Below are 22,552 nucleotides of genomic sequence, written 5' to 3'. Positions count from 1 at the left end.
AATTCAAGATCCCGTTTTTCTTTCAGAAGTGCAGTTTTTATTTTTACTTCGGTTAACTAAGATATTATTCAAGTTTAAATTTCAGGTTTTAGTTATCATAATAATGGGATTTTAAAAAAGGTATATTTTCTACTGTAGAATCTTTAATATGCTTATGATGGCATACCATTTGTGTTCTGTGCAATTTATATGTCGCTTTTAACAAAGCGTAGCAGTCAAAGGCAAAAATAACTTTCAAACACAAAGTTATTTATTTTCCAGTGTCCATATGCTCTGCAGGAAGTAGTCTTTGTCTTGTTTTCAGGATGTTCATCTCATCAAAGTGTAACTCTTTTAAATCAGGTGTTTGAATGTGAGAGAAGACTGCAAATGAGCTGTCTGAAGACATTACAGAGAACTCAAATGTGAGCAGCTGGTTTTTATTAAAGTCACAGGGAGTGGTCGAACAAACACATTTGATGACTTTAAACTGTTGAATTAGGGTTTTAACTTATGAAGCGATGGATAAATGAGCAGTCCAGGCTAGTTGTAGGGTTTACTGGCTTCCACTGAAATAGGACACAAAGGACTGAAAAATGTCGCGCACATCCTGCATCTTCCCCTTCAGGGTGGATCGCAGGTTGTCAGTGGTGTCCTCAAGGCGATCTTTGATGTCCTCAGCTGTATTCTGAATCTTGAGCTTCATGTTCTCCATCTGAGACGTCAGCAGGTCCTTCAGGGTGGTGATCTTTGTCTGGGCGTTGTCTCGCACCTGAGCAAAGTAAGGGTCCAGTCTAGTCTTCAGGTCCTCCACGTTCTCAGAGGTGCGGGACTGAAGCTCCTCAAAATACTCTGTGACGTGTCTGAAAAATATATGTTTATATTTATATGCTTATTAATAGCTTAATCATTAAGACATTAAGTTAAACTGAAAAATAGACAAAAAAGTGGTAAAAGTTCCCACCAAGGTCAAATTCTTTCCTTCTTTCACACCAAAATGTTTCTTACATTTTAAATTCACCAGCTAAAAAGCATCAAATCCTAATATCTGAGCTGAGTTTGGGTTATTTCACCTGAATAATCCACTCACTATCTGTTCCTTTGTTTTTCTACACTGTTAAAACCCCCCAAATGTTGTTATTTTTCTGGTGAGGTTGTCCCACTCACCTCTTGATCTCCTGTGTGTCCTTGCTGAGGCGCTTCTTCATTTTACGGGTGTAGGTGGCAATTCTGCTCCTGACGTCGTCGGTGTTCTGCTCCATCATGGTCTGAAGCTCCTGGACGTACTTGTCCATCTGCTCTCGGGCCTCAGTCATGTGTTCACGGAGTTTGTCGGCCATGAGCTGCAGGTCTTTTCCCAGACGATCTGTGGCTTCTTGAGTGTAGGGAGCCAGCTTGGTCTGCAGGTCATCCTTGTACATGGCCAGCTCAGCCATGCTGTCCTGGATCAGGGTGCTGTTCATGGACGGGAGAGGAGATGGATCGGTTTAGAGGTTTTGTCTGTGGTTTTGATGCATTCAGGATCCAAAGGGGGTAAAGCACTGAATCATTTAAGATAAGTAGAAATATCAGCAGATTTTAATTGAAACACTGAGAAAGATTCGGTAAACTGTAGGACTAAAGCAAAACTCAGGAGACGCACAGGTCAAAGTTCAGCTCTCAAAATGTCTCACCTCACTGCAACCTGCTGATCAGACTCTGACACTCTGCTGTTATATAACAAAGCCAAAGCCCAGCACCATTTTGTTAAGAGCGTTTCTGTTGTAAATTCAGTGTTTCTAAGTCGTGGAGTTAAACTTTAGTAACTAGATAGAAGCAATTTGTATTTAATTTATGAAGTGAAAATTTCTGTGAACTTAAACTTTAACAAAAATATTGAAATTAATGGTTGGCAGCTGAACTGAGACACTGACTGAGACAATTGCATGTTACTGTTTTATATTAATAAAGGATAAAATCTATGAGCTGGATTCAATTTTTAATCACAATTTTAGTGATTCAAATGCAGCCGACAGCCGAGCAGCACTGATAAAAGTCAGTATGCTCGACTACGATTACAGGAATAATTGAACTCACTCCAGTTCCCTGCTGATCTGGGAGCTCTTGATGTCCTTCACCACTACATCAGCCTTTGAGTTCAGGTCCGTGATGTAATCCCTAAACTTGTCGACTGTGGTTTCCCAGCTGTCCTGCCAGTCCTGCTGAAGCAAGCTTCGTGCGTGGCAGCCTGGTTTGAACAAAGGAAAACATGTCAAATGGTCACTTTTGAATGGTTTTCCATCTTTGATCAAAAGATGCAAATTGTAGTATAAGGCTTTAAAATTATGTTTTAATTTGTCAAATCTGGGACCTATGGCAGCATTTAACTGTTAAAGGACAACTCTGATGACTAAAAAAGCTGCAGAATGCATAGTTTGTTTTATTCAGTATGTAACTAAAAGTTGAGTTGGTGTAGGCCGCATTTTTGCAAAATAAAAGCCCCCAAATGTAACAGGCGCTTACATCTTACGTCCTCATTTTCTTCTCACTCCTGTATTCTACTTTGCATCCACTTTTCTTTCTATTATTTGACCCTAAATAGACAATAAACTCACTTGAGAAGACTGCCAGTGCAAGGATTACTGCAAACACCCTCATGATGACCAGAGATTAGGACACCTGGAATATGATGTACAAATAAATTTTAGTTACAAAAGACTAAAAAAAACGTATTCAAGAGACCCTTTATTGACAAATACATAACATTTTGATGTCTAAATCATCTAACTCTCATTTGATTTGATTAATGAATCTAATAAGTATTCAAATATTTTGGACTGCAAAAAGAAATTCGACTTTTAAAGATTTCAGATCGGTAATCTTACCTCAGCGATCTGATCTGTGACGTCTGTGAGAACGACTGAGCTCGTCTCCCAGTATTTATACAGTATGGGGGCTGTTGATGTAATCACATGGATGTCAAGAGGAATTCTGACCCGTGGCCGAAGTTCCCGACTGCGTTGTTGTAACTTTATTGCTGAGCGTGTCGTTTTGGCTCCACGTCGCACACAGAAAGGAGACGTGCAGACACAGGTCAGAAATAGTAAACACTTTTGGACTCACAGCTTCCTCTCTGGATCTTCTGCTGAACTTGTGTTTGAGTTTGTTAACTAAAATGTGATTCTTTCAGCCACTCTGCCTCGAGCACCATCACATGATCAGAGAAACACGATTTTTGGTTTTCTTTTACCGTGACCTTTTCAGCCAGTGCCAGCTGACAGCACAACAATGACGAGGTTAAAGGTCGTTTTTTTGATATCACTGTTCATTGGATCTGGTTCAAAGTCTTCTTTAATTGCCACTGTGTTCATTTCTAGGACTGATATAAGATGGGAAACTTTCCAGTTAGCAAGTTTGACACAGAACAGAGCAAAGTTAATAGCTTTATTGTCTGCAGATGTGGGAACTTACATGTAGCCTTCTTCTTATTAAATATATATGTAGAAAATGTGATACATTAAACATATAACATGCAAAAAAAAAAAAAAAAAAAAAATCAGAAAAGTCATGAAGACATCTACACTAATATACAAATATATTGCTTTACAAATATTTAGACCAAAAAAAACTTCTATTTTTATTTTATATTTTTTATTTGTAAGAAGTCAGAAATTAATCAAATATATCATTCAACCACTAAAACTATTTTTTCTGTTCAAGAATCGCACTAAATTACTGTCATTTGGCATCTTAATCGAAAAATAATAACATGCTTTACTGGTTTTTTCAGCTGTTTTCTAAAATAGTAAATGTGAAAAATAATTGATAACAAAATTATTATATTTTAGCATTAAAAATATATAATTTTGATTAAAGATGTTGCACTGGTGGATAAACAAATATAGAAGTATAATATATTTTGGTAATTATGAGCATGTTTAACACTGCGGCATAAACCTTACAATAATACATTTGTAAAGCACTGTACAGTAACATTTATGTATTTTAGCATAAAGGAATATTGCAATCCAAGCACATTGTGTGTAGTTGTTTGATTTATTTTTAACAGCCAAATAAACTATTAAATTTATTACTTCATGTTGACATTACTGTTTGAAATTGTGTAATTAAAACAGATAATATTCAGTAGTGCATTTATTACACACTAAATTGTTTTTATGCATTTATTCAGTTTATCGATTTAACAGTTTTGCTTGTCTTATTTTTTCTTCTTCTATTTTGACCTCTAAAAATCAGTAAATAAAAACAGCAACACTAAAAGTTATGTGATCTTTTATTTTAACGAGTTACAAGGCACTTAACATGAATAAAAACGAATGCCTTTATTTATCAATTTAAATAATAATTTTATCATTATTTATTAAGTTTAATATTTATTTGATATATATTTTTAGTGAAACAGCAAAGAAACCAAACGGGAAACTTCTGTATTCTGACAAAGTGTAATTAATTATCTTTGTAACCAATAAAACAAACTCTGTGCTTTGTAATTAAATTAATGCCACAGTATTTTGGCAGCATGTGGAAACACTTTTAAAGAAGTTTACTTACCAATCAGAGGTTGGGCCCTGTGAGTATTTGGTTTGCATGACAGTGAACACATATATTTAAGATATGGGAAAAAGGTGGAGAACTAGAGGATTTTGCTACGGAGAAGAATGAGGGCAAAGAGAGAAACACAATGTGTAAATGATGAAATCACTGGTGACCATGTGACGAGCAAACGTTCAACCAAATCTGAGCCCCTGTACTGTTAAAGATATCGTCCCGATGCATTGATTGAAAAGTCGCTCTCTTCTTAAATCCTACTGAAAAAAATGGTATGATCACCAGCCACACCGACAGGGCGAGGGTGGAGGGGTTGACGGTTTTGTTCAGTATTTACTGAGCTTTTGTTCCTTTGTTGCTTTTTTAGAAGCTGTCTTCCTTTGTCTTGTCTTTGTGTCCCCTTTATTTCCCCTCTTAGAGATTCCAAGCCCTAAGCCTCATTCTTCATTGTGGTTGACTTTGCCCACCTGTGTCCTTTGGTTCCCTGCATACTCGTTCTACTTAAAAGTACTCAATAGTTTATGGAGAATCTGCAATTTTTTAAAAAATTAAAAAAACATGTGTAATGTTTGCTGCAATATTGTTCTTTTTGATGTTTCACCCATAAATACAGGGCAGCTTTCTCATTTCTGTTGAACTGCAGAATTAACAGCTGTATCTGTCTTAACCTTTCCTGAACAGTGAACATGCCGAAAGAGCCAAACAGAAGATCAAAGTTATCACAGAGATAACAGTCTGACCTAGTAGCAAAACCTATGTAAAGTCAGATAACACTGGCTACCAGATCAAGTGAGGCAGTAAATTTTTAAAAAAGAGGCAGCTGAGTGCATTTTGTTACCTGATGGTGATGATTTTTCTGCTCATCATTTAAACGTTTGATTGTTTTTTCTCTGCAGATTTGCTCGGTTTGTGTTTGTGAGATTTTGTTAAACACATAAAGGTGACCGTGCTTGACTTCATTTGCACATTTTTTTAAACATCACATGTATTTTCTCTTTCTAACACAAAGAAAAGACCAAAAGTTCCTTGAATGTGTTTATTGTTGTTTGTCAGATAACACTTTTAGAGGTAAAACGTAACATGTAAGCCAAGAGCCCTGAGAGGCTCTTTCACAGATATAAAATCTGTAACATGAGGTATTGTGTTTTCTATGTAGACATTAAAATCCACCTTGATTTAGCAGCAATCACTGATGACAAGGCAGAAGAAAATATCTGACACCTAGTTTTTATTCTAGTCCATTTACAGGGTCAGTTTTAAGCACGCCCGTGGATCAGACCGTTGATTTTCTGGCTTATCTGGGTCATCTGGGCCTCAAAGCTCCTCTGAAACTCCTCCAGGCTCTCCTGCATCTTCTCCTTTATCTCCTCTGTGTAGGGCACCATCTGAGCCTGCAGCCGGTTCACTTTCTGCTCCAACTGCATCTTCAGCTCCTGGCTCTTCTGCTGCAGAGCAGCCTTCAGGGCCTCTGGGTCCTCAGCGTAGGAGGCCGTGTCTTTCTTCAGCTCCTCCACCTTGGCCAGCAGCTCCTCGGTGTAGGGCTGCAGTCGGGCCCTCACGGCTTCCAGATCCGTCTCCATTTGGGTCTTCAGCTTTTCTGCCTCCTGGGAGAACTTAGACATGAAGTCCTGGGCCAGAGGAGCCACCTGAGTGCGCAGGGTGTTGGTGACCGTGTTGATGGCATCAGTGCTTGTTGCAATGAAGGTGCTGCAGAGATAAGCAGAACTTTGAATTAAAACTTCTTCATCTTCAAGTTTTTTCTGTCAATATAAACTAAAGCCACTTGAAACACAAAATTCAAGCTTTTTAAGCACTGTAGGACTCTTACTTCATTTCCTGTCCCATTTCGGACTCTCTCATCTTCTTCAGGGACTCCTCAGCGGTCGCGGTTACCTTTGCAACGTAGTCCCAGAAAGCATCTTTCACCATTTCAGCCTTCTGTTTGGGCTGGTCGTGCCATGTGACGTTGGCATTGCAGCCAGCTACGAGAAATGAGGCAAAAGCATTTCTCATTCACTGTTGTTTGTGAATATCATGAATACTTCTTGATCAAAGATAATGGATGAGAAGTCTCTCACCAGTGAAAACGGCGAGGACGAGAACCACGAGGACCTGCATGTCTGACGTGGCACCTGTAAAGAAACTCAGTAAAATTAACAGTTTGTGGTGATTTTTGTCAGAGAAGGCAACAAATCTCACTGCTGTCCTAACTGGTGCACCTTCTGTTCAGTCTATCAGCTGCTGAATGCTGTGTGTGCTGTCAGGACTCAGTATATATAGGCAGCCGGTCGTGTGGAGGAATCAGGAGTAAAGTCCAGCGCTGAGTGCTGTTCTGTCATGGCTGCTTCCACATCACAGGAGTGCTAACAGTGTCACTGCACACATCTTTCAGAGCAGCATCTGACCTCTCTCACTGCTGACATGACTGACATTTTGGTGTTTATTTTGGAAATCTACAAATTCACACATGATCAGAACTTTAATTCAATTTTACATCATGTTTTTTGATCTGATCAACTCTGTGAGGCTTTCTGTTTTCTGCATACAAACATCTGTGGGTTGGCACTGAATGGAAACTCCTTTTTTCTAGTGCACAAAAAGGTTTTTATAAACTCTTTCATTTAACAAACTATTATCACCAAAAAAAACTCCAAGACTGGTTGAAATCAAAACTTTGATGCTCTAAAGACGCCAAAGGAAGCACACTGGTGCTGGAAAAGAGAGAGGACAACACTTCCACTAAAGGCAATGGTGCGGATCGCCTGCTGGGGCCATAACTAGACAATAAAAGCAAGTATCACACAATTCTTTAATTTAAAAAAACAGACCTAACATGCAGAATTGACAACGAAGGGCAGGCAGGGGGTGAACAACAAAGACTAATACTTACATAATCACTAATAAAACATACGAAACAAAGAGAAAAGAACTGCATTTTGATACAACATAACACAAGTCCAACAGTGTTATTGTGTAATAGGGTAGAATTAGAGAAAAGGAAAACAACAAAGATAGATGAGACCACGAGGAGCAAACCCTCAAAATTAATATATAATAAATAAATAATGAAACAGTTAACTCACTGAGACAACACTGAGATGTAGAGAGGGGGAGGAAGAAAAGGGGAAACACTTCAGAGCAAGGAAGGAAGGACAGTAAAGAAAGTAAAACTAAGCATTAAAACACATAAATCACAAGTACAAAGACTCTGACAGGCAGGTAATTTAAAATGAATGTTTCTTTCAATTCATCCTCTGAGGGGATGTTGGAGCCACATGTTGTGTTGGTTTTTAACACATTTCCATAAGCCAGACTAGCATCGTCACCATCGTCTTCATCTTCTTCTCCCAGTGATTTCCAGTCCTGCAACAGTTATTCTACTGCACCGGAAAATCCGGAAGTTTCCCCTACTTTAAAAAGTTATGCAAACTTGCTTCCTTAAAAAAAAACTAAAAAACAACAACAACAACAAGTACAGTTCACATACTTTGACTCAGGACAGTCATGGTAAGGGAACTCTTTCACTGTACTTAGAGTAATTTAATTTCTAAGAACTGGCAAATATTTGTCTGGAACTAATTCATTTGTACTCCTAAATGAGAAAAATCAAGTTAATCTAAATGTCCAGCTAAGTACTGGCAACTTTAAGAAAAAGAAGTTTTTCACTTGTTAAATTGATTTATTTACAGTAGTGGATTAAAAGAGCAGCTAAATACTTCCCTAAAAATTTTCATTTAAAACATATTATTGTTTTTGTTAAAGCCTTAATGCTATCTTTATTTTAACTTAATTTTAATTATCTGCTTCTTTTTCTTCTTCTTTTTGCTGCTATCCATCCACAGACCTTCTCTGAGGTTTCCCTCCAGCCTGGCAGCTCCATCTAGTGAGAGAAAACTAGAATTTTTATGAGTTACACATTAATAATCAAGTTGTCCATGTAAACAGTCGAGTTTCTACCATTTCTCTATTGTACATATGTAACTGACCCATCTGGTTTTACAGATTCACTTCATCACAGAGTCTCAATAAAGGTTGAATAAAAAAAAACTTTAGGCATTGTTTTGATTTTAAAGTGAGAAACAGTAGATGTAATTTGTTTTACTGCAGTGCAAACAGCGTGTGTCACAAAGAAATCTCAGGTCAGTCAAGTGTGAGTCAGACTTGGTGCCCTCTGATCTGAAAATTATCTTCACTAAAGAACGTCCTTTGGCTGTTCCCTCTCAACAAACTGATAAGAGAAGCTAAAGTCTTCCTCTCAGGACAAACTGCTGATAAACACCACGCTGTTTTCAAATGATGTATATATATATATATATATATATATATATATATATATATATATATATATATATATATATGAAAAAAGACCTTGAAGCAACTGAAACAAGCGTGTGGAAGTTGGTAGACTGAAAAGATTTTCATTCAGTTTCTAATAGTTTACAGAATTAAAATTGTGTAGCTGTACAGATGTTAAGTGTAAGGCTACGTATTTGGGAAGAGTGAGGTGGAACTATGAGGGCAGCGTGTACGGGGTTAGGGCTGGGTTATGTTCTCTGAGACGTGCCGTCCAATCACGTTACAAATCCTGGAAACCTTCGTAGCTGTAAAGCTGTGTGGTCAATGAGTCTTGCTTTTATTAGTCTTTCACTAACTTCACATACTGTATATGTAAATATTTCTTTAATTTCTCTCATGTTTTAAAGCCCTCACTGTGTGCATATTTTTATTCTTTAGTCTGCTGCTGTAGCACAGTAATTGTGGGATCAATAAAGTATCTGTCGAGCCATCAAAAAGCCATAGACTGTATATAAAAGACAGAAACCATTCATGTGCAAGATCAGGTACAAAGGTCCAGAAAATGGTACAAAAATAACTTGAAGAAACATTAATAGTTCATAATTCCTGGATTTGTGGTATATGAAGCGTGCTATATTCATTTAGTTAGGTTTAAATTAATTAACAAAGTGTCTGAGAGTTTGCTTGTTGGTCTCTGAGATCAGATGGGCAGATATTTAACACACCGATCAGCACAAATAGTAGTAGGCATCTACTAATTAGGGCAACAGAAGACTTCTTCACCTCTGAAAATCCACCAGTGGTTAAAGTTTGGGTTCAGTTAACGTCCAACCATTGTTATAGACTTTTCACTTGGTTTATGTCAGTTTGTTTCTATTTCACATGCAACTTTAAAAGTCTAATTTGTCCCAAATTTCCATTAACACAGTCTCAGAAGCCACGAGCAGAACAAAAACGGTAAATAGGTGCAGTTCAGTGACTCATATCAGTGGAGGTGAGGTCAACGGCTGCTTGTGTTGGCGCACCTGTCAGTCAAAGCGGCCACTCCCCTTAACTCTAAGCCTTTAATAAAATCCAAATAGATGATTAAATAAAAATAAAAGAAAGACCATACAGTTGTTATAAAGGTGTAAACCAACCAAAGAGACCCAAAACAATTTTTGTACCAGTCTCGTCTTTATTTCATCAATACAAATAAAGACTTAAACATGGTGGTCTATGGAGGAAATCTAGCCAGCCTCAAATGGAAATTACAGGGGAGGCAACCTGGTTTTCCTGTTTCTCCTGAAAAAAAAGCTTTCACGAGTTGTTTTCTGCTGCACCTGATTCTGTTTAGGATGTTCAAACCTAAAGAAAAACTACTCTAACCAAGCCAGATTCCAGTAAGCCTGTATCATAAGATATGGAAACACTAAGATTGTGACGTGGAGTCACAACAGTGACAAGAAACTGTCCAGCGGGGCAACCAGAGGAGGACTTTAACCTTCAGCGTCGCTATAAAGCCCGCAAGCGGTCGTCTGCACAGCACAAACCATCAGACAGTGAAGAAGAGACAAGCTGCATCTGTAAGGTAAAAGATCTTATTTCAAACTATATAATCTTAAATCAACCACTAAATCCAGCTTTAAACTAAGCACCTGTTCTCTTCATCCAACAGCATCAACTTCAATCATGAAGACGCTCATCGTTCTCGCTCTTTTCTCCAGTGAGTAAATCTTCCCTTCAAATTAAAAGCGGAACCCATTTTAAATCACAGCTGATCAAATTAACCGTCTGCTTTCATCCACAGTTTGCAACGCCAACATCCTGTGGCCAGAGCCTCCCAAGTCCAACCTGGAAGTGGTGAAAGATGCCTTTTGGGATTATGTTGCAAAGGCCACACAAACCGCTGAGGAGTCCCTGAAGCAGATCAGAGAGTCCCAGCTGGGAGAGGAAGTGAAGTAAGAGTCAGCATGAGGAGTCTGAAGAAGTACAAAATATGTACATATATTATATGTTTTCAGTTTAATAACTTCCTGTTTCTGTGTATCAGCACCAAGATCTCTCAGAGCGCCGACACCGTGAATCAATACGTCGCTACGCTGCACACTCAGGTGGCTCCTTTGACCCAGAACTTCATGACTCAGTTCTCCCAGGAGGCCGAGCAGCTGAAGGCTCGCCTGGAGAAAGACCTGGCCGCTATGGGCACCAACGCAGAGGAGATGGTGGCGAAGATCCAGATCAAGGTGGATGAGCTGAAGAGTGGAGCTGAAGCCTACGCTCAGGCCATGGACCCAGAGCCCATGAAGGCCGTCCTGCAGCAGAAGAGCCAGGAGCTGAAGGAGCAGCTGGAGCAGAGCATGAGCCAGCTGCAGGCCCAGATGGTTCCCTACACCGAGAACATGAAACAGAAGATGGAGCAGAGCCTGGAGGAGTTTCAGAGGAACATGATGCCCCTGACCCAGAGCTTTGAGACCCAGGTGGCTCAGAAAACCCAGGAGATCCAGCAGAGGTTGGCTCCCTATGGAGACGAGCTGAGGGAACGGCTGGACTCCAGCGCTCAGGACCTGCAGACTCAGCTGAACGCCCTGTGGAAAACCTTCACCAAGATCGGCCAGTAAATGGACTCTGTCTCAGTCTTAAGCCTTAAGCGCTTTCTCTGTATCACAAACCAAATATTTATTTCATCTTCACTCCTGTCTGTTTTATGAAATAAAAATCCAGAAGTTCTGCATTTTCTGCGTCTTGATTATCATTAAAGGTGTGTCAGTAATTCAACGAGCATGTTTAATCTCTGAAAAGCTTTACTCATAAAAAGTTGAACATTGATCTTACCAGTTGGGGAATGGGGGGGGGGGGGGGGGGGGGGGGGGGGGGGGTGGTCAAACTCACTTTAGTTTTATGATCTTGTTTTTTTCCACATTCAGTTTGTAATTACACAGCACAACAAACCTTTAAATTTAGAGCATTGTGAATAGTTAAAATACTTCTCTGGAATTTTCATACTTTGCAAAGGACCTTTTGGTGGGCCAAAGGTTTGACACCCTCCATCTAAAATAGCATAATGTATCGCTCACCTACAGATTAGTAGTAGCGGTAAATAGGTGCCCCAAGGTCAATAACTATTCATCATAAGTAAATACCAAGCTTCAGTGGCGCTCATATATGTACTGGTATACATGTTAAGCTTTAAATGCCACTGGAGGAGTGCAATTTGTCATGATGTTTATGTTCTATAGGCTGATAATCCTGAAGGATCACTATTTTCATACCAATTAAACATGTGCATCTCTCATGTCTCAAATTGATTTATATCTATTATTTATACTTCCACTTGTTCTATTTACTTTTTCCATTAGTTTTTACTACCTGTCTCCAACTTCTTTTATTAAATACATCTAAAAATATTGCTGTTGTGACAAACAGCCTCTGGGATGTACTTCTGGTTTATGGATCTAACATGCGGGAGAAAATATCTTAACAGAGAAAAGTCCTTTGGCTGTTCCCACAACAACCTGATAAGACAAAGGAGCAAAGTCTCCAACCCAAGATAAACTGATGAACAATTCAAATGACGCATAGAGAGATTGAAGCAAATGAAACAGTTATTCAAGCAGCTCACTCTGTTGTACTCCGAGCACAAAATGATATATGTGAAAGATTTCATTCAAAAGTTCTGTTTTACTTTCAATTTGTTAGAAAGTGATTAATGCCACCTCTTATTGATTTGTGGGTTTTGTCTTCTTTTTAGGACATTGTAAGGCAGACTAAGAGGGGCTAATTCTGATCTATTTTCCACCATAGAATATATTTACTTTCAGTTTCTAATAGTTTATGATATTAAAGTTAAACTGTCGTTGGATCCTAATGGTGCAGACCAGGAGATGTGATGCCCACAAACTACAATAAATATAAGGCAAAGAGTTTGTGTGGGTCAATGAGGGGCATTTACCAAAGCTGAGCCTGAACTTTTGACATTAAACATTAAAACTGCATGTTATAGATTTGCCATTTGAATATGACAAATAAGCTGTAATTTATTACAGTTCCTCAACTTACTATAAACATGAATGGAAGCTGACGTTTCTTTCTGAACTTCTGTGGTATGTTCATTGCACTTGTGTATTCCTCTTTTTCTATTAGAACTATTAACGCACAGCCACAAACAGTTTCAGTTGTACAGTAGAAATCGATTGATCCTCTCTTTGAGCCACATGTTTCTTGTGATGCATTTGTGGACATCTGGAAACTAGAATCAATCAAAATGTGGGATACTGATTCAGTACATACCCATACTACAGTACCGATTGGCAAGCTTAGTTACACTGACAACAGAAAAAAAAACTTGGCGTGGTAGATTGTTTATACGTGGTATGCAGATCAGCATTGCTGCCTCACAACAAGAAAGTCCTGGGTTTGAATCCAGCGTGGGATGTCTGTGGGATGAGTTTCCATGTTCTCCTTGACTCTGTAGCTTCCTCCCCCAGTCCAGAATCACGCATTTTTGGTTAATCGGTGATTCTGCTGCCTTGTCTACTCATTTAGCTCCACTCAAACAGAACTAATCCAATAAGATAGCGGTGAAGTAACCAGTTACGTGCTGTGAGGGGTGAAATTGAAGTTTTTTTGTCATCACAGATGATGAGAATGCCTTTAGTTCCTCCTCACAAACCTGTGATCAGGTGTAGGCTTCTTCTCGCCCTATGACACCCAGGCTCCAGCTCTGCTACAACCCTGAAGCAGACTGATGACAGATGCTGATTATCTGCCAAAACTGGGTCATTCTTGAAGGTTGCCAGGCAGAGGTAATTCAAATTCTGTGAAATAAACGATATATTGTTGAGGAGAGCAACTGATGCTTTCACAATATGCTGCAGGAGTATAAAGGCTAAAAAATGGTCATGGTAGTGCCATTGCTAGGTGGATGTCAGGCAGCATATCATAGATAATTTAACAAGTGGGTATGAATAAGATGTGAAATAAAAAAGTGATACAATAGTTTTTTATAAAGTGTTGTAGGTGGCTAAAGCCTAAAAACATTTATCCCATTGGTAGAGTGTTGCTAGGCAACATGGCAACAACATGGCAACAACATAATATCTGATATTAGATAAGATGTACCTGTGTGCAAAGTATGATTGCTCAACTCCTGAAGGTTCAGGAGTACGCACACAGCAGCTACAAATGGCTCTTAAAAAAAAAAGTTGACGTTGACAGAAGGAAACGAGCACAACGTCCAGTTTTTGTAAGAAATTGTATTGATCAGCTTTGAAGAGGTATATACAGCTCATATATACTGTTCAGTATGTATGTAACATAAAAAAGGCAACAAAACAAGTGATGCATTGTGAACATGACATACAGTACAGTACACTCCTTCCTAACACCTGGTAAACTTGTCTGTAACCAACAACTGATACTTCTTTCACTCACTGCACACAAAGACAGACTTAATGGTAAAAAAAAAAATATTAATAAGAGAAATGTTTAAATCAGGAGCAAAATAAAAAATAAACATGACAGGCACTGAACTCAAACAAAGAGCTCTGTAAATCTGTCTTCTAATGTTACGTCCGCCTGCTGTCTATGTGTCTGTTTATGACGAGGGTCTGCTTGTTCCTGACAGGTAACATTATTCATCACACTACTGATCATCGAGGGGATTCGTCTTTAAGGATTAGAGTCAAATGTAGATTTATATTAACCGCTTATATTCACCAGATGTGGTGAAAAATGATTTGAGGAAACCAGCACTATAATTATTGGTCAAAGCTACCAAAGAGGTCACCGGCAGTTTCCGTGGTAAAGTCTCTAGGTCAGTGGTGCGTCTGCGCCGTTTGTGAGCCGGCACTACGTCGGCCTAACCGATGTTGACGCCAAAACCGCACTGGAACTTGTTTTTGCGGTGGTTGAGGAAGCCGGAGAGGGCCAGAGAGAGGGGCAGCGGGAGCAACTTCTTTTCCAACGTTGCCCCAACTATCCAGTTACTGTCAATTGAACCTGAAAGAGGCAGAACGGCAGATTTAAAGTAAGAAAAACTCTCAAATTGAGAAAGCCTTTGTGTATATGTACACCTCTGGATTTTTCTAACCTGGTGCGTTTCACAGCTGGGTGTGATCGTGTCAGTTTTTAACCTCCATTTGAATGATTTTGGAACATTACACTGGGATGAGACTTTGTGGGGGGGAAAAATACACCCAGCAATGTCTTTGCTTCCAGTTCTGGCTTCTTCTCTTCCTACATTAGCATTATGTGGCAGTAATGTGGCAACATCTATCATTCAGCAGAATACTGTAGCGGCCTCCTCTGCCTTAATGGCGGTTCTTGTCCAGAAAGTGAGTCGCTTTCTTGTTATTGGGCAGCAGTATGACCTTAAGCACAATTTAAGTGGACACACAACAAGGGATCGTTGTGTGTAAGCTCGCCACACCACAAACTCATCTGTCCATTGGTTGGATGAGATAAAAACTAATGAGGACTTATTTTCTTACTGCAGCAGTTACATTTCTGTTTGGTAAACCTACCAGATCCCATTGACAAAAAACACAAATGTTATCTCACAGAACATAAACCATGAGGGTTTGTCAAGCTGCTGTGATGCTAGTTTGACTCCAAATTTGTCTTCTTTCAGGAGGCAGATCACACTATCCCAGCATCCTTGTGCCACACTACATCCGTGAATCTTCTCTTTCCCAGCAGCTCCATATTCAGCATCCTTTGTCCAATATATTCACTATCCCAAAACTCATCCAACTTCACTCAAACAAAACTAACCCAATGAAGCAGTGGTGCCCTAACCAGCTGTGTGTGGGGGTGTCAGCACAGTCTGGAGGCTGTGATGAGAGTTCCTCGTCAGTTCCTCATCACCAAGAGCAGTGAGACAGCAGCTCGAGAGCCAAAACTCATCAAATACATCCTATACTCACCCTGGAAGAAGTGAACAACCTAAGGATGGGACGACGGGGCAGATTTAAGCTCGACTGCTTTAAAATTACCTTTTTTTTAAATGTATAACCATTTGGAAATTCTGAGGGGCTTATAAAACTGGGACACAGTTTTGTTGCTAGGTGGGCAATTTCTGATGCAAGCAACTTCAGATCTTCACAGCTCATATTTGACACCACAAGGTTTATAAAAACTCTAAAAACGCTATAAATGACAAAGCACATTTATAACGTCGACTTTGTTCTATAATCTGTCACAAAAATTTGGCTGCAAATAAAATGCAGCGATGGATGAAGATGAAACTGCTCTCCTGAAATTATTTTACCAAACGTGCACATCTTTACCTTTAAATTGTAAATTTGCTTTAGGGACATCTAGCTGGTAGCCAAACGACATACTGGTGTCTTGCATGCGGGCACTCGCCTCAAACTCCACACCGACCTGTAACTGTAGAAGAGACCGATCATCATGAAGGCCGACTGTAAAAATACTGAGTCCTTTCTTACAAAAAGGATGCATGCGGATGCGGTTACCTGATCGTTGGCTTTATGGTAGTAAGATGCATGAGCTCCCGCTGAGCCGAGTGTTAAAGTGGCGATGTAGTTGTTGCCTACAGAGAAGTAAATCTATCAGTTAGGACATGTGTCTGACGTTATAGTTCAGGCTTTGTATTAATCTTTAAACTGTGTCTCACCTGTGTATCTGCCAACTAAAGACATTACTGAGCCCTCCTCTCCAGGCCTGCGGTGATAAACCAGCTCCCCTCCCAGAGCCAGAGCCGGCGTTATGGACTGGAGGTAGTGTGCGACGACGATACCTGACAGGTGCACGACAGCAAGATGACAACAGATGTTCAGATGCAGATCACAGTTTTGTTTTTGTCTGACTACATAGCTGCTTTTCACCAATTTAAAAGAACAGACAACAGTAACAGTGACCTGCACAGCATCTGTGACTGATGACCTACCAGAGCCAACAAGGACATCTGGGTTTCCGAGCGTGACAGTTGCAGTAAAATCTTCTCCCCTGAACTCAGCGTCGCCCTGCCAGTTCACAAATTTGTTTTGCTGTGTCTGAGGATACAACATATTTAACAGTTAGAATCATGCAAGAACAATAACACATAAAATGGAAACATCTCAGAAGACATTTTTGAGCGTAGAAACTTCTCGCCACATGAAAAAATAAAGATAAAAATAAGAATCTGACCATGAAAAAACCCAGCAACTTCTACTGTATAATGATGGAGCAGATATAGACACTCTGCACATCTGGTGCTTAATAATCAAAGATAACTGGAAATGTGGCTGCTAACAAGTGACGCATCCCTAGTTTTATCCCACAGGGTTGTGTCAGAGAGTCCGGTGGAAAAATCTGTCAAACATGCAGAGGTGCCTGCTGTGGTGACCCCTGGTGAATAAGGGACCAGCTGAAAGCAGGTTTAACTGGAAATGTGACTGGCACAAAGTGCTCCGAGGGGATTTATGTCAAAATGGCACGTCTTATCACAACGGAAAATATATGAATAAACTGTAAATGTAAAAAGTAAAAAAATGCCAACATGACACATTCTTTTAGTCTTTACCCCTTGAAAGCCAACTAGGAGTAATCCATGAGGCTGTTTGTTTAACAGAGAGGTTTCTGTAATATTTCAGGCCTGCTTATGGAACAAATTAAATGGGTCTGCAACAGAGGGTACAGAGGGTGGTCTCTGCATAGGCAGCTACCCTCAGAAAAACTGAAAACTATTCTTATAGTCATCAAACACATCTTAATTAATATATACTTATGTGTCAAAATTGGCCATTTAGGGTACTGGGGAGGTCTTCAAACGTTGCCTTTATATAATATATAAAAACATCAGCTGACTCTAGTCTGAAATTAGTGGGAACCCCCCCCCCCCCAAAATCAATCATTCGTAAAGTGTAAACTGTGATTTTGTGAAGACTTCAAAATATATTAAAACACTGGCTCAGTCTGATAAAGTCCAAAGCCTTTAACTTGTTTGAACTGTTGAATGATCTATTAAAAAGTATGGTGGCACACTAGACGGCCAAAGTTGGTTGGATTGTTTTTATTATTTTCTTTCTATGGAGTAAAACATTTTTATTTTTAAAGAAATTACTAAAAACTGCAGTGAATTGTTAACAAGAGTCACTGCAGAGCCCCACTCGACCCACACATTTTGATGGTTGTATTAAAGGGAAAAAGTCCAGACAGCAGTAAGAGGTTTCACCTGGAAGGCCACTTTGGATCGTATCCTGTTGGTGATCTGGTGGATGATCTGGGCGTTAAGGCTGCCGCTGTTGTCCATGTCTCCCACCATGACTGGAAAAGACTGAACAACAGGAGAGTGTTTGTATAACAGTTTAAACCACAGCGTAAAGATGAGATTCACATTGAATTTAAGGCTTCACACCTCTGCTGGACCCGTCTGCTTCGATCCAACATACGTAGCACCGAACCTGTAGAGGGAATCTCCAGTGGTGCTCAGCAGCACAGTGTGAATCACCTGCAAGCACGCAGATTAAAAATGCACTTTATTCACATTTATTACAGTTCGCTGAAAACAGTCCAGTGACGGCAAAACTTTAGACTAAAACGACACCGTAAAATCTGAGTTTGAAATATGTTGCTGGACTTCATGAATCGACATAAAGGAGAATCGCTTCAGTCATGCAATGACTGTAAAAACCTGCGTCAATGCCAAAGTTTGACACAATCTTATTTTGCTTCCAGTATTTATTCCCCCTCTCATTCTACAGACACAGGGAATCTTAAGTGTATATAATCTAACTATCTTCATCACACCATCCTTGAACATTTGGGTACACAGATATCAGTCGAGACAGCCAATTTTAGCCAAGCTAATAACAAGGTTAAATGAGCTTAACTGACCTGGAAGTGATTGCTAAGACCTTTATTAACAACTAGCTTCACGCCTTCCATCTGCAAAGGAAAAACCTCTGAGGAGAAAACACACACAGGTAAGACAAATCGAGAGCAAACAGACATTCCACTCCAATAAACATTTTTTTTAAATCTGCTCCTCTTACCTTTGCACTTCCGATGACACTCGTCAAACGCCCCTGGATTGGGCAAAGCATTTTCTGACTCCTGCTGCTGAGCAGAGGTTTCCCCAGACTGGGGTATAACTGCGGAAACTGGAGGCATCCCAAAGCCCGGAGGCACCGTCAAGCCAGGGGCAGGAGTGCCGCCCGAGGCTGGTGGTGGTGGGTTGGGGGAGCTGGCAGCCAAAACACTGCCCATTCTGAATAGCCAGGACAGAAACACAGAGACAGAGAGGGAAGGACAGAGTGAGTAGCTGATTTATAACGCAATAACAGACTGCCAGTACAAGCTGAGGAAACGTTAAAGGAAACTTGTTATGGTTTTCTTCATTTTCTCTCATATCCTGTATATATACTGTTACAACACGCACTCAAGTCATGGTTCCAGCAGCTTTTCTACTCTTTGTGCTGTATGATGTCAATAATAGCTGATATCCCCAATATCTCCAGGCAAATAACTCTGTCTGTGACCCACTTACTGTTTTAACCTTCTGTTTGTGAGGGTCAGCCAATCAGAACAATGTTGGCTTACAGGAAAAGAAGCTTAAGCAGCTAGTTACAGATGGGGGAGGAACTGAGAGTATATCAAGGCCCTGAATTAAAGGCCTAGGTCTTGGATTATTTTGGACTAGAACGCTGTAAAGCCTCTGCAGTAAACATGTGGAGCTCGATATGAGCAGAATAGGTTTCTTTTCAACAATCAGCACTGTTAGTATAAGTATAATACAAATATGTCAATAACACAGGCAAACCTAGAGACTACTCATATTTTATCCATATCAATTACAACATTATCAACTAACTTTGAGCATCAAAACTGAACCCAGCACAGTAACAGAGCCCCACCACAAAGAGTCAGATGCTATTGTTTAGCAACTGTCAGAAAAGCACTTCAGTATGGATACAAGGGATTCATAAGCTTGGAGTCTTATGATTTAGACCAACCAGTCAATCATCCTGAGCTGGTTCTAGTTCCCCAGGACGGCAAAAAGTTAATGAGCTGAGTTATCGGTCCACTCCACACTTAAAATAGTCCTGAGTGACTTGAGCAGGGTATGTTGTTGAACAAAACTGGAGTTTTAAAGTCAGAGTTTTCATGTCATGATGGTGACTCTCTTAACCTGGTAAGATCACTGTGGTGACTTCAGCTGAGGACATGAGCTGGTCCAGAGGAGATTATGTTCAGATTTGGGTTTAAAACTGAGAGGAACCATCACCAATTCTCCTCCCTCTAAATGTGATATAAATCAGATAATGTCTGATCAGACATTTCCACTCACCCCAAAACAAATCTGTGATACAAACCATTACAAAATAGGCCCCACAAGCACTGAAATTATGTAGAAAATAGCAGCTTTTGAATGAATTCAGAAAATGAATTATTTTCTGCAGCACCAGGAATACCTTTAGGTTTATCTTATATGCATCCCCTATTCTCTGATAACATCACTGAAGCAGCTTGCATTCAAGGGATCCATTTGTGCAGAGGCGTCAAATGACACAGCCTTTTATGTTAGTACACAGAGCTTGGAGCCGAAAGCATGGGCTGGGAAAGATGATAACCACTACTGTGACACTTGTTGTCTTTGACAGGGGTTTCTGGTTTTGTTGAACCAGCAAACACAAAGTCAGTCTGACTACATCAGACCTGTGTTGTAGCCCACCCCTCTGTTTTCACACTAAAAACTCAAGTCAGCATAGTTTCCAAAATGACAGTAATAAATCGCATACACTTTAAAATATTAGTGTGAACATACAGAGCTGTAGATTTTTTTTCGCCCTTTCTTGTTTCTCTTTTTTTTTCTTAATTATGAAGGAATAACGTTATCCAAACATACCTGGCTCTAAAAAACTACCTGCCCTCTATACCTAATAACTAGGTACCATTGGCAGCAAAAACTGCAATCAAGCAACAAAGCAGCCCTGGACCATCACACTACCACTGCCGTGTTTGACTGTTGATATGTTTGATATGTTGTTTGTTTAAATAAAACGCTGTGTTAGTTTTACTTCAGATGTAAAGGAATTCAAACCTTTCTAAAAACGTTCATCAGTCCACAGAATATTTTCCCAGATATCTTGGGGATCATTAAGACGTTTTAGTAAAAATCCTGGATGCCATTTTTGTCCAGTCTCTTTCTTGTGTTTTTTCATCATGAACTCTGACCCTGAGTGAGGGTTAGAGTGAGAGCTGTTCTTTAGATGTTGTTTTTGGCTCTTTTGTAACTTCTTTTGGAGTAATTTTGGTAAACTGGCCACTCCAGTGAAGGTTCATCACTGTTCGAAGTTTTCTCCATTAGTGGATAATGAGCTTAGCTCTCACTGTGGTTCACTGAAGTCCCAAAGGCTTAGAAATTGCTTTGTAACCCTTTCCAGAGTGACAGATGTCACTAACTTGGTTTCTCATCTGTTCTTGGTTTTCTGTAGATCGTTGCATGATTGCAGATCTTTTAACCTACTGCACTTTGTCAGAGGTTCTATTTAAGTGATCTGATAATTCATCAGCTCTTGCATTAATCAGGCCTGGGTGTGGCTACTGAAAGTCAATTCAACTTTCCAAAAAAATGTGATTAATTACAGTTTGGCTTAACAATAAGGGGTAATTACTCTTTCACAGCACTATACCTTTAGCAGCAGCACCCTGTACCACTCTGTCCCACCACCTGCCAAGCGCCACTAGGAGGATCCCGTTTCTCTCTGATGTTGCCATTAAGTCATAAACTTATAATTATGTAAAAGCATATCACGGTGACAGATCAAACTGATCCTTTCGGAGTTTGGGAAGCGTTTGCTTGAACTAATTAAGCATTAAAACAGCAGTGCCTCAGGTTGCTCATGAGTGAACATGTGCAGAATAGGTGTAGTGTCCCTTTAACCTTCCTTCCACACAGCTCACACTCATTCATTTGCAGTTAAGGTAAAAAGAAGGCGGTTAAATTAAACTAACAATGATGCAATAAGAATGAAAATGTCCACAAACCAGCAATTATTATATACTCTCATAATTTTTTGTAGCTAACACCCTGAATGGGAACTGCCTCATGTATAAGAAAGCATGAATGCGTTAGCCGTGCTAGCTCCTTTAGCACCTGATTAGCTTGCTGGCTAGCTTTACAAACAGCAACTGACAGCCTGGAGATGAAACGCTGCTGCTTATGGAGGAAAACTGCGGCCGATCTGTGAGACAAAAGTTGCCGAACAAAACCGCCAACACGCTTCCACTGAAGCGTCACGTTATATAAAATACAGAGCTTTCAAATGCTACTCACGTTGTGATTTCCAGAGGACGATACAGCCGGAAGTTGAAGCCAATGGCACCAACGAAGAAGACGCGGGAGCCCCGCCTTTTTCGTCAATGCAAAATGATGATTGGATGAAGGAGCATGTATCCGCGGACATAATTGACGAAGTCATCTATCAGTCATATGAGGCGTCCTTGACGAATCGCAGGCCGGGCTTCGAGATGATGTAATGCTCATTCTCAAGCATTATTGGCTAAACAAGGAACGGTCAGCCGTAAGGGGGCGGGGCGCTGACGCCGATTAAGAGAGAATAGGCGGGCGGTTGGTTGGAGTTTTAAGGGCGGTTGTAGTAAAAGGTGAAGAAGAAATACTTTCAAGGTCAAAAGGTAGCCTGAGGATCTCCAAGCAAACAAAAAACATTGTTTTCAAACAACAGGCCTCTGTCCCATTATGGCTACACAACGAGCAGCACCTTTACATTTTTTAGCTGGA

The 22,552-nt window shown here is 39.9% G+C and overlaps 4 protein-coding genes across 4 annotated transcripts; 1 reads left to right on the top strand and 3 right to left on the bottom strand.

Annotated features, from left to right (window-relative positions):
- Positions 1–403: 403 nt before the first annotated feature.
- On the bottom strand, positions 404–2,964 carry apoea (apolipoprotein Ea). The gene is made up of 5 exons (XM_085396715.1): positions 2,844–2,964; positions 2,574–2,637; positions 2,056–2,206; positions 1,147–1,434; positions 404–842 (listed from the first exon to the last, which is right to left on the bottom strand). Exons 2-5 carry the CDS (start codon positions 2,614–2,616, stop codon positions 536–538), a joined length of 789 nt encoding a protein of 262 aa, XP_085252841.1. The 5' UTR covers positions 2,617–2,637; positions 2,844–2,964; the 3' UTR covers positions 404–535.
- Positions 2,965–5,549: 2,585 nt separating this feature from the next.
- LOC146643358 (apolipoprotein A-I-like) lies at positions 5,550–6,786 on the bottom strand. Its single transcript, XM_085396700.1, has 3 exons — positions 6,606–6,786; positions 6,356–6,509; positions 5,550–6,234 (listed from the first exon to the last, which is right to left on the bottom strand). Exons 1-3 carry the CDS (start codon positions 6,643–6,645, stop codon positions 5,784–5,786), a joined length of 645 nt encoding a protein of 214 aa, XP_085252826.1. The 5' UTR covers positions 6,646–6,786; the 3' UTR covers positions 5,550–5,783.
- Positions 6,787–9,152: 2,366 nt separating this feature from the next.
- On the top strand, positions 9,153–14,333 carry LOC146643357 (uncharacterized). Its single transcript, XM_085396699.1, has 4 exons — positions 9,153–10,393; positions 10,481–10,528; positions 10,613–10,763; positions 10,856–14,333. The coding sequence occupies exons 2-4, from the start codon at positions 10,495–10,497 to the stop codon at positions 11,421–11,423; spliced, it is 753 nt and encodes a 250-aa protein (XP_085252825.1). The 5' UTR covers positions 9,153–10,393; positions 10,481–10,494; the 3' UTR covers positions 11,424–14,333.
- On the bottom strand, positions 14,040–22,225 carry tomm40l (translocase of outer mitochondrial membrane 40 homolog, like). The gene is made up of 10 exons (XM_085396695.1): positions 22,088–22,225; positions 18,804–19,018; positions 18,646–18,713; positions 18,167–18,259; positions 17,984–18,085; positions 16,715–16,820; positions 16,442–16,564; positions 16,281–16,357; positions 16,092–16,194; positions 14,040–14,802 (listed from the first exon to the last, which is right to left on the bottom strand). The coding sequence occupies exons 2-10, from the start codon at positions 19,015–19,017 to the stop codon at positions 14,663–14,665; spliced, it is 1,026 nt and encodes a 341-aa protein (XP_085252821.1). The 5' UTR covers position 19,018; positions 22,088–22,225; the 3' UTR covers positions 14,040–14,662.
- Between the last annotated feature and the right edge of the window lie 327 nt (positions 22,226–22,552).

This window comes from Rhamphochromis longiceps, linkage group LG22 (assembly GCF_057381845.1).
Source record: "Rhamphochromis longiceps isolate RC_006_pf linkage group LG22, R_longiceps_female_GT1.1, whole genome shotgun sequence".
Classification (NCBI taxonomy): Eukaryota; Metazoa; Chordata; class Actinopteri; order Cichliformes; family Cichlidae; genus Rhamphochromis; species Rhamphochromis longiceps.
Note: the sequence above shows the minus strand (reverse complement) of the source record. Positions and strands in the feature narration are given on the sequence as shown.

Coding starts and splice junctions, on each gene's coding strand:
- apoea (XM_085396715.1), bottom strand. CDS start 2,616: ATGAGGGTGTTTGCAGTAATCCTTGCACTGGCAGTCTTCTCAA. Junction 2,207..2,573: donor TGCACTGGCAGTCTTCTCAA/GTGAGTTTATTG, acceptor TGTTCAAACCAG/GCTGCCACGCACGAAGCTTG. Junction 843..1,146: donor GACACACAGGAGATCAAGAG/GTGAGTGGGACA, acceptor TATATTTTTCAG/ACACGTCACAGAGTATTTTG.
- LOC146643358 (XM_085396700.1), bottom strand. CDS start 6,645: ATGCAGGTCCTCGTGGTTCTCGTCCTCGCCGTTTTCACTG. Junction 6,510..6,605: donor CGTCCTCGCCGTTTTCACTG/GTGAGAGACTTC, acceptor CATTTCTCGTAG/CTGGCTGCAATGCCAACGTC. Junction 6,235..6,355: donor GAAATGGGACAGGAAATGAA/GTAAGAGTCCTA, acceptor TTATCTCTGCAG/CACCTTCATTGCAACAAGCA.
- LOC146643357 (XM_085396699.1), top strand. CDS start 10,495: ATGAAGACGCTCATCGTTCTCGCTCTTTTCTCCA. Junction 10,529..10,612: donor CGTTCTCGCTCTTTTCTCCA/GTGAGTAAATCT, acceptor TTTCATCCACAG/TTTGCAACGCCAACATCCTG. Junction 10,764..10,855: donor CAGCTGGGAGAGGAAGTGAA/GTAAGAGTCAGC, acceptor TCTGTGTATCAG/CACCAAGATCTCTCAGAGCG.
- tomm40l (XM_085396695.1), bottom strand. CDS start 19,017: ATGGGCAGTGTTTTGGCTGCCAGCTCCCCCAACCCACCACCACCAGCC. Junction 18,086..18,166: donor AGCAGACGGGTCCAGCAGAG/GTGTGAAGCCTT, acceptor CCTGTTGTTCAG/TCTTTTCCAGTCATGGTGGG. Junction 16,821..17,983: donor GATCCAAAGTGGCCTTCCAG/GTGAAACCTCTT, acceptor TTGTATCCTCAG/ACACAGCAAAACAAATTTGT.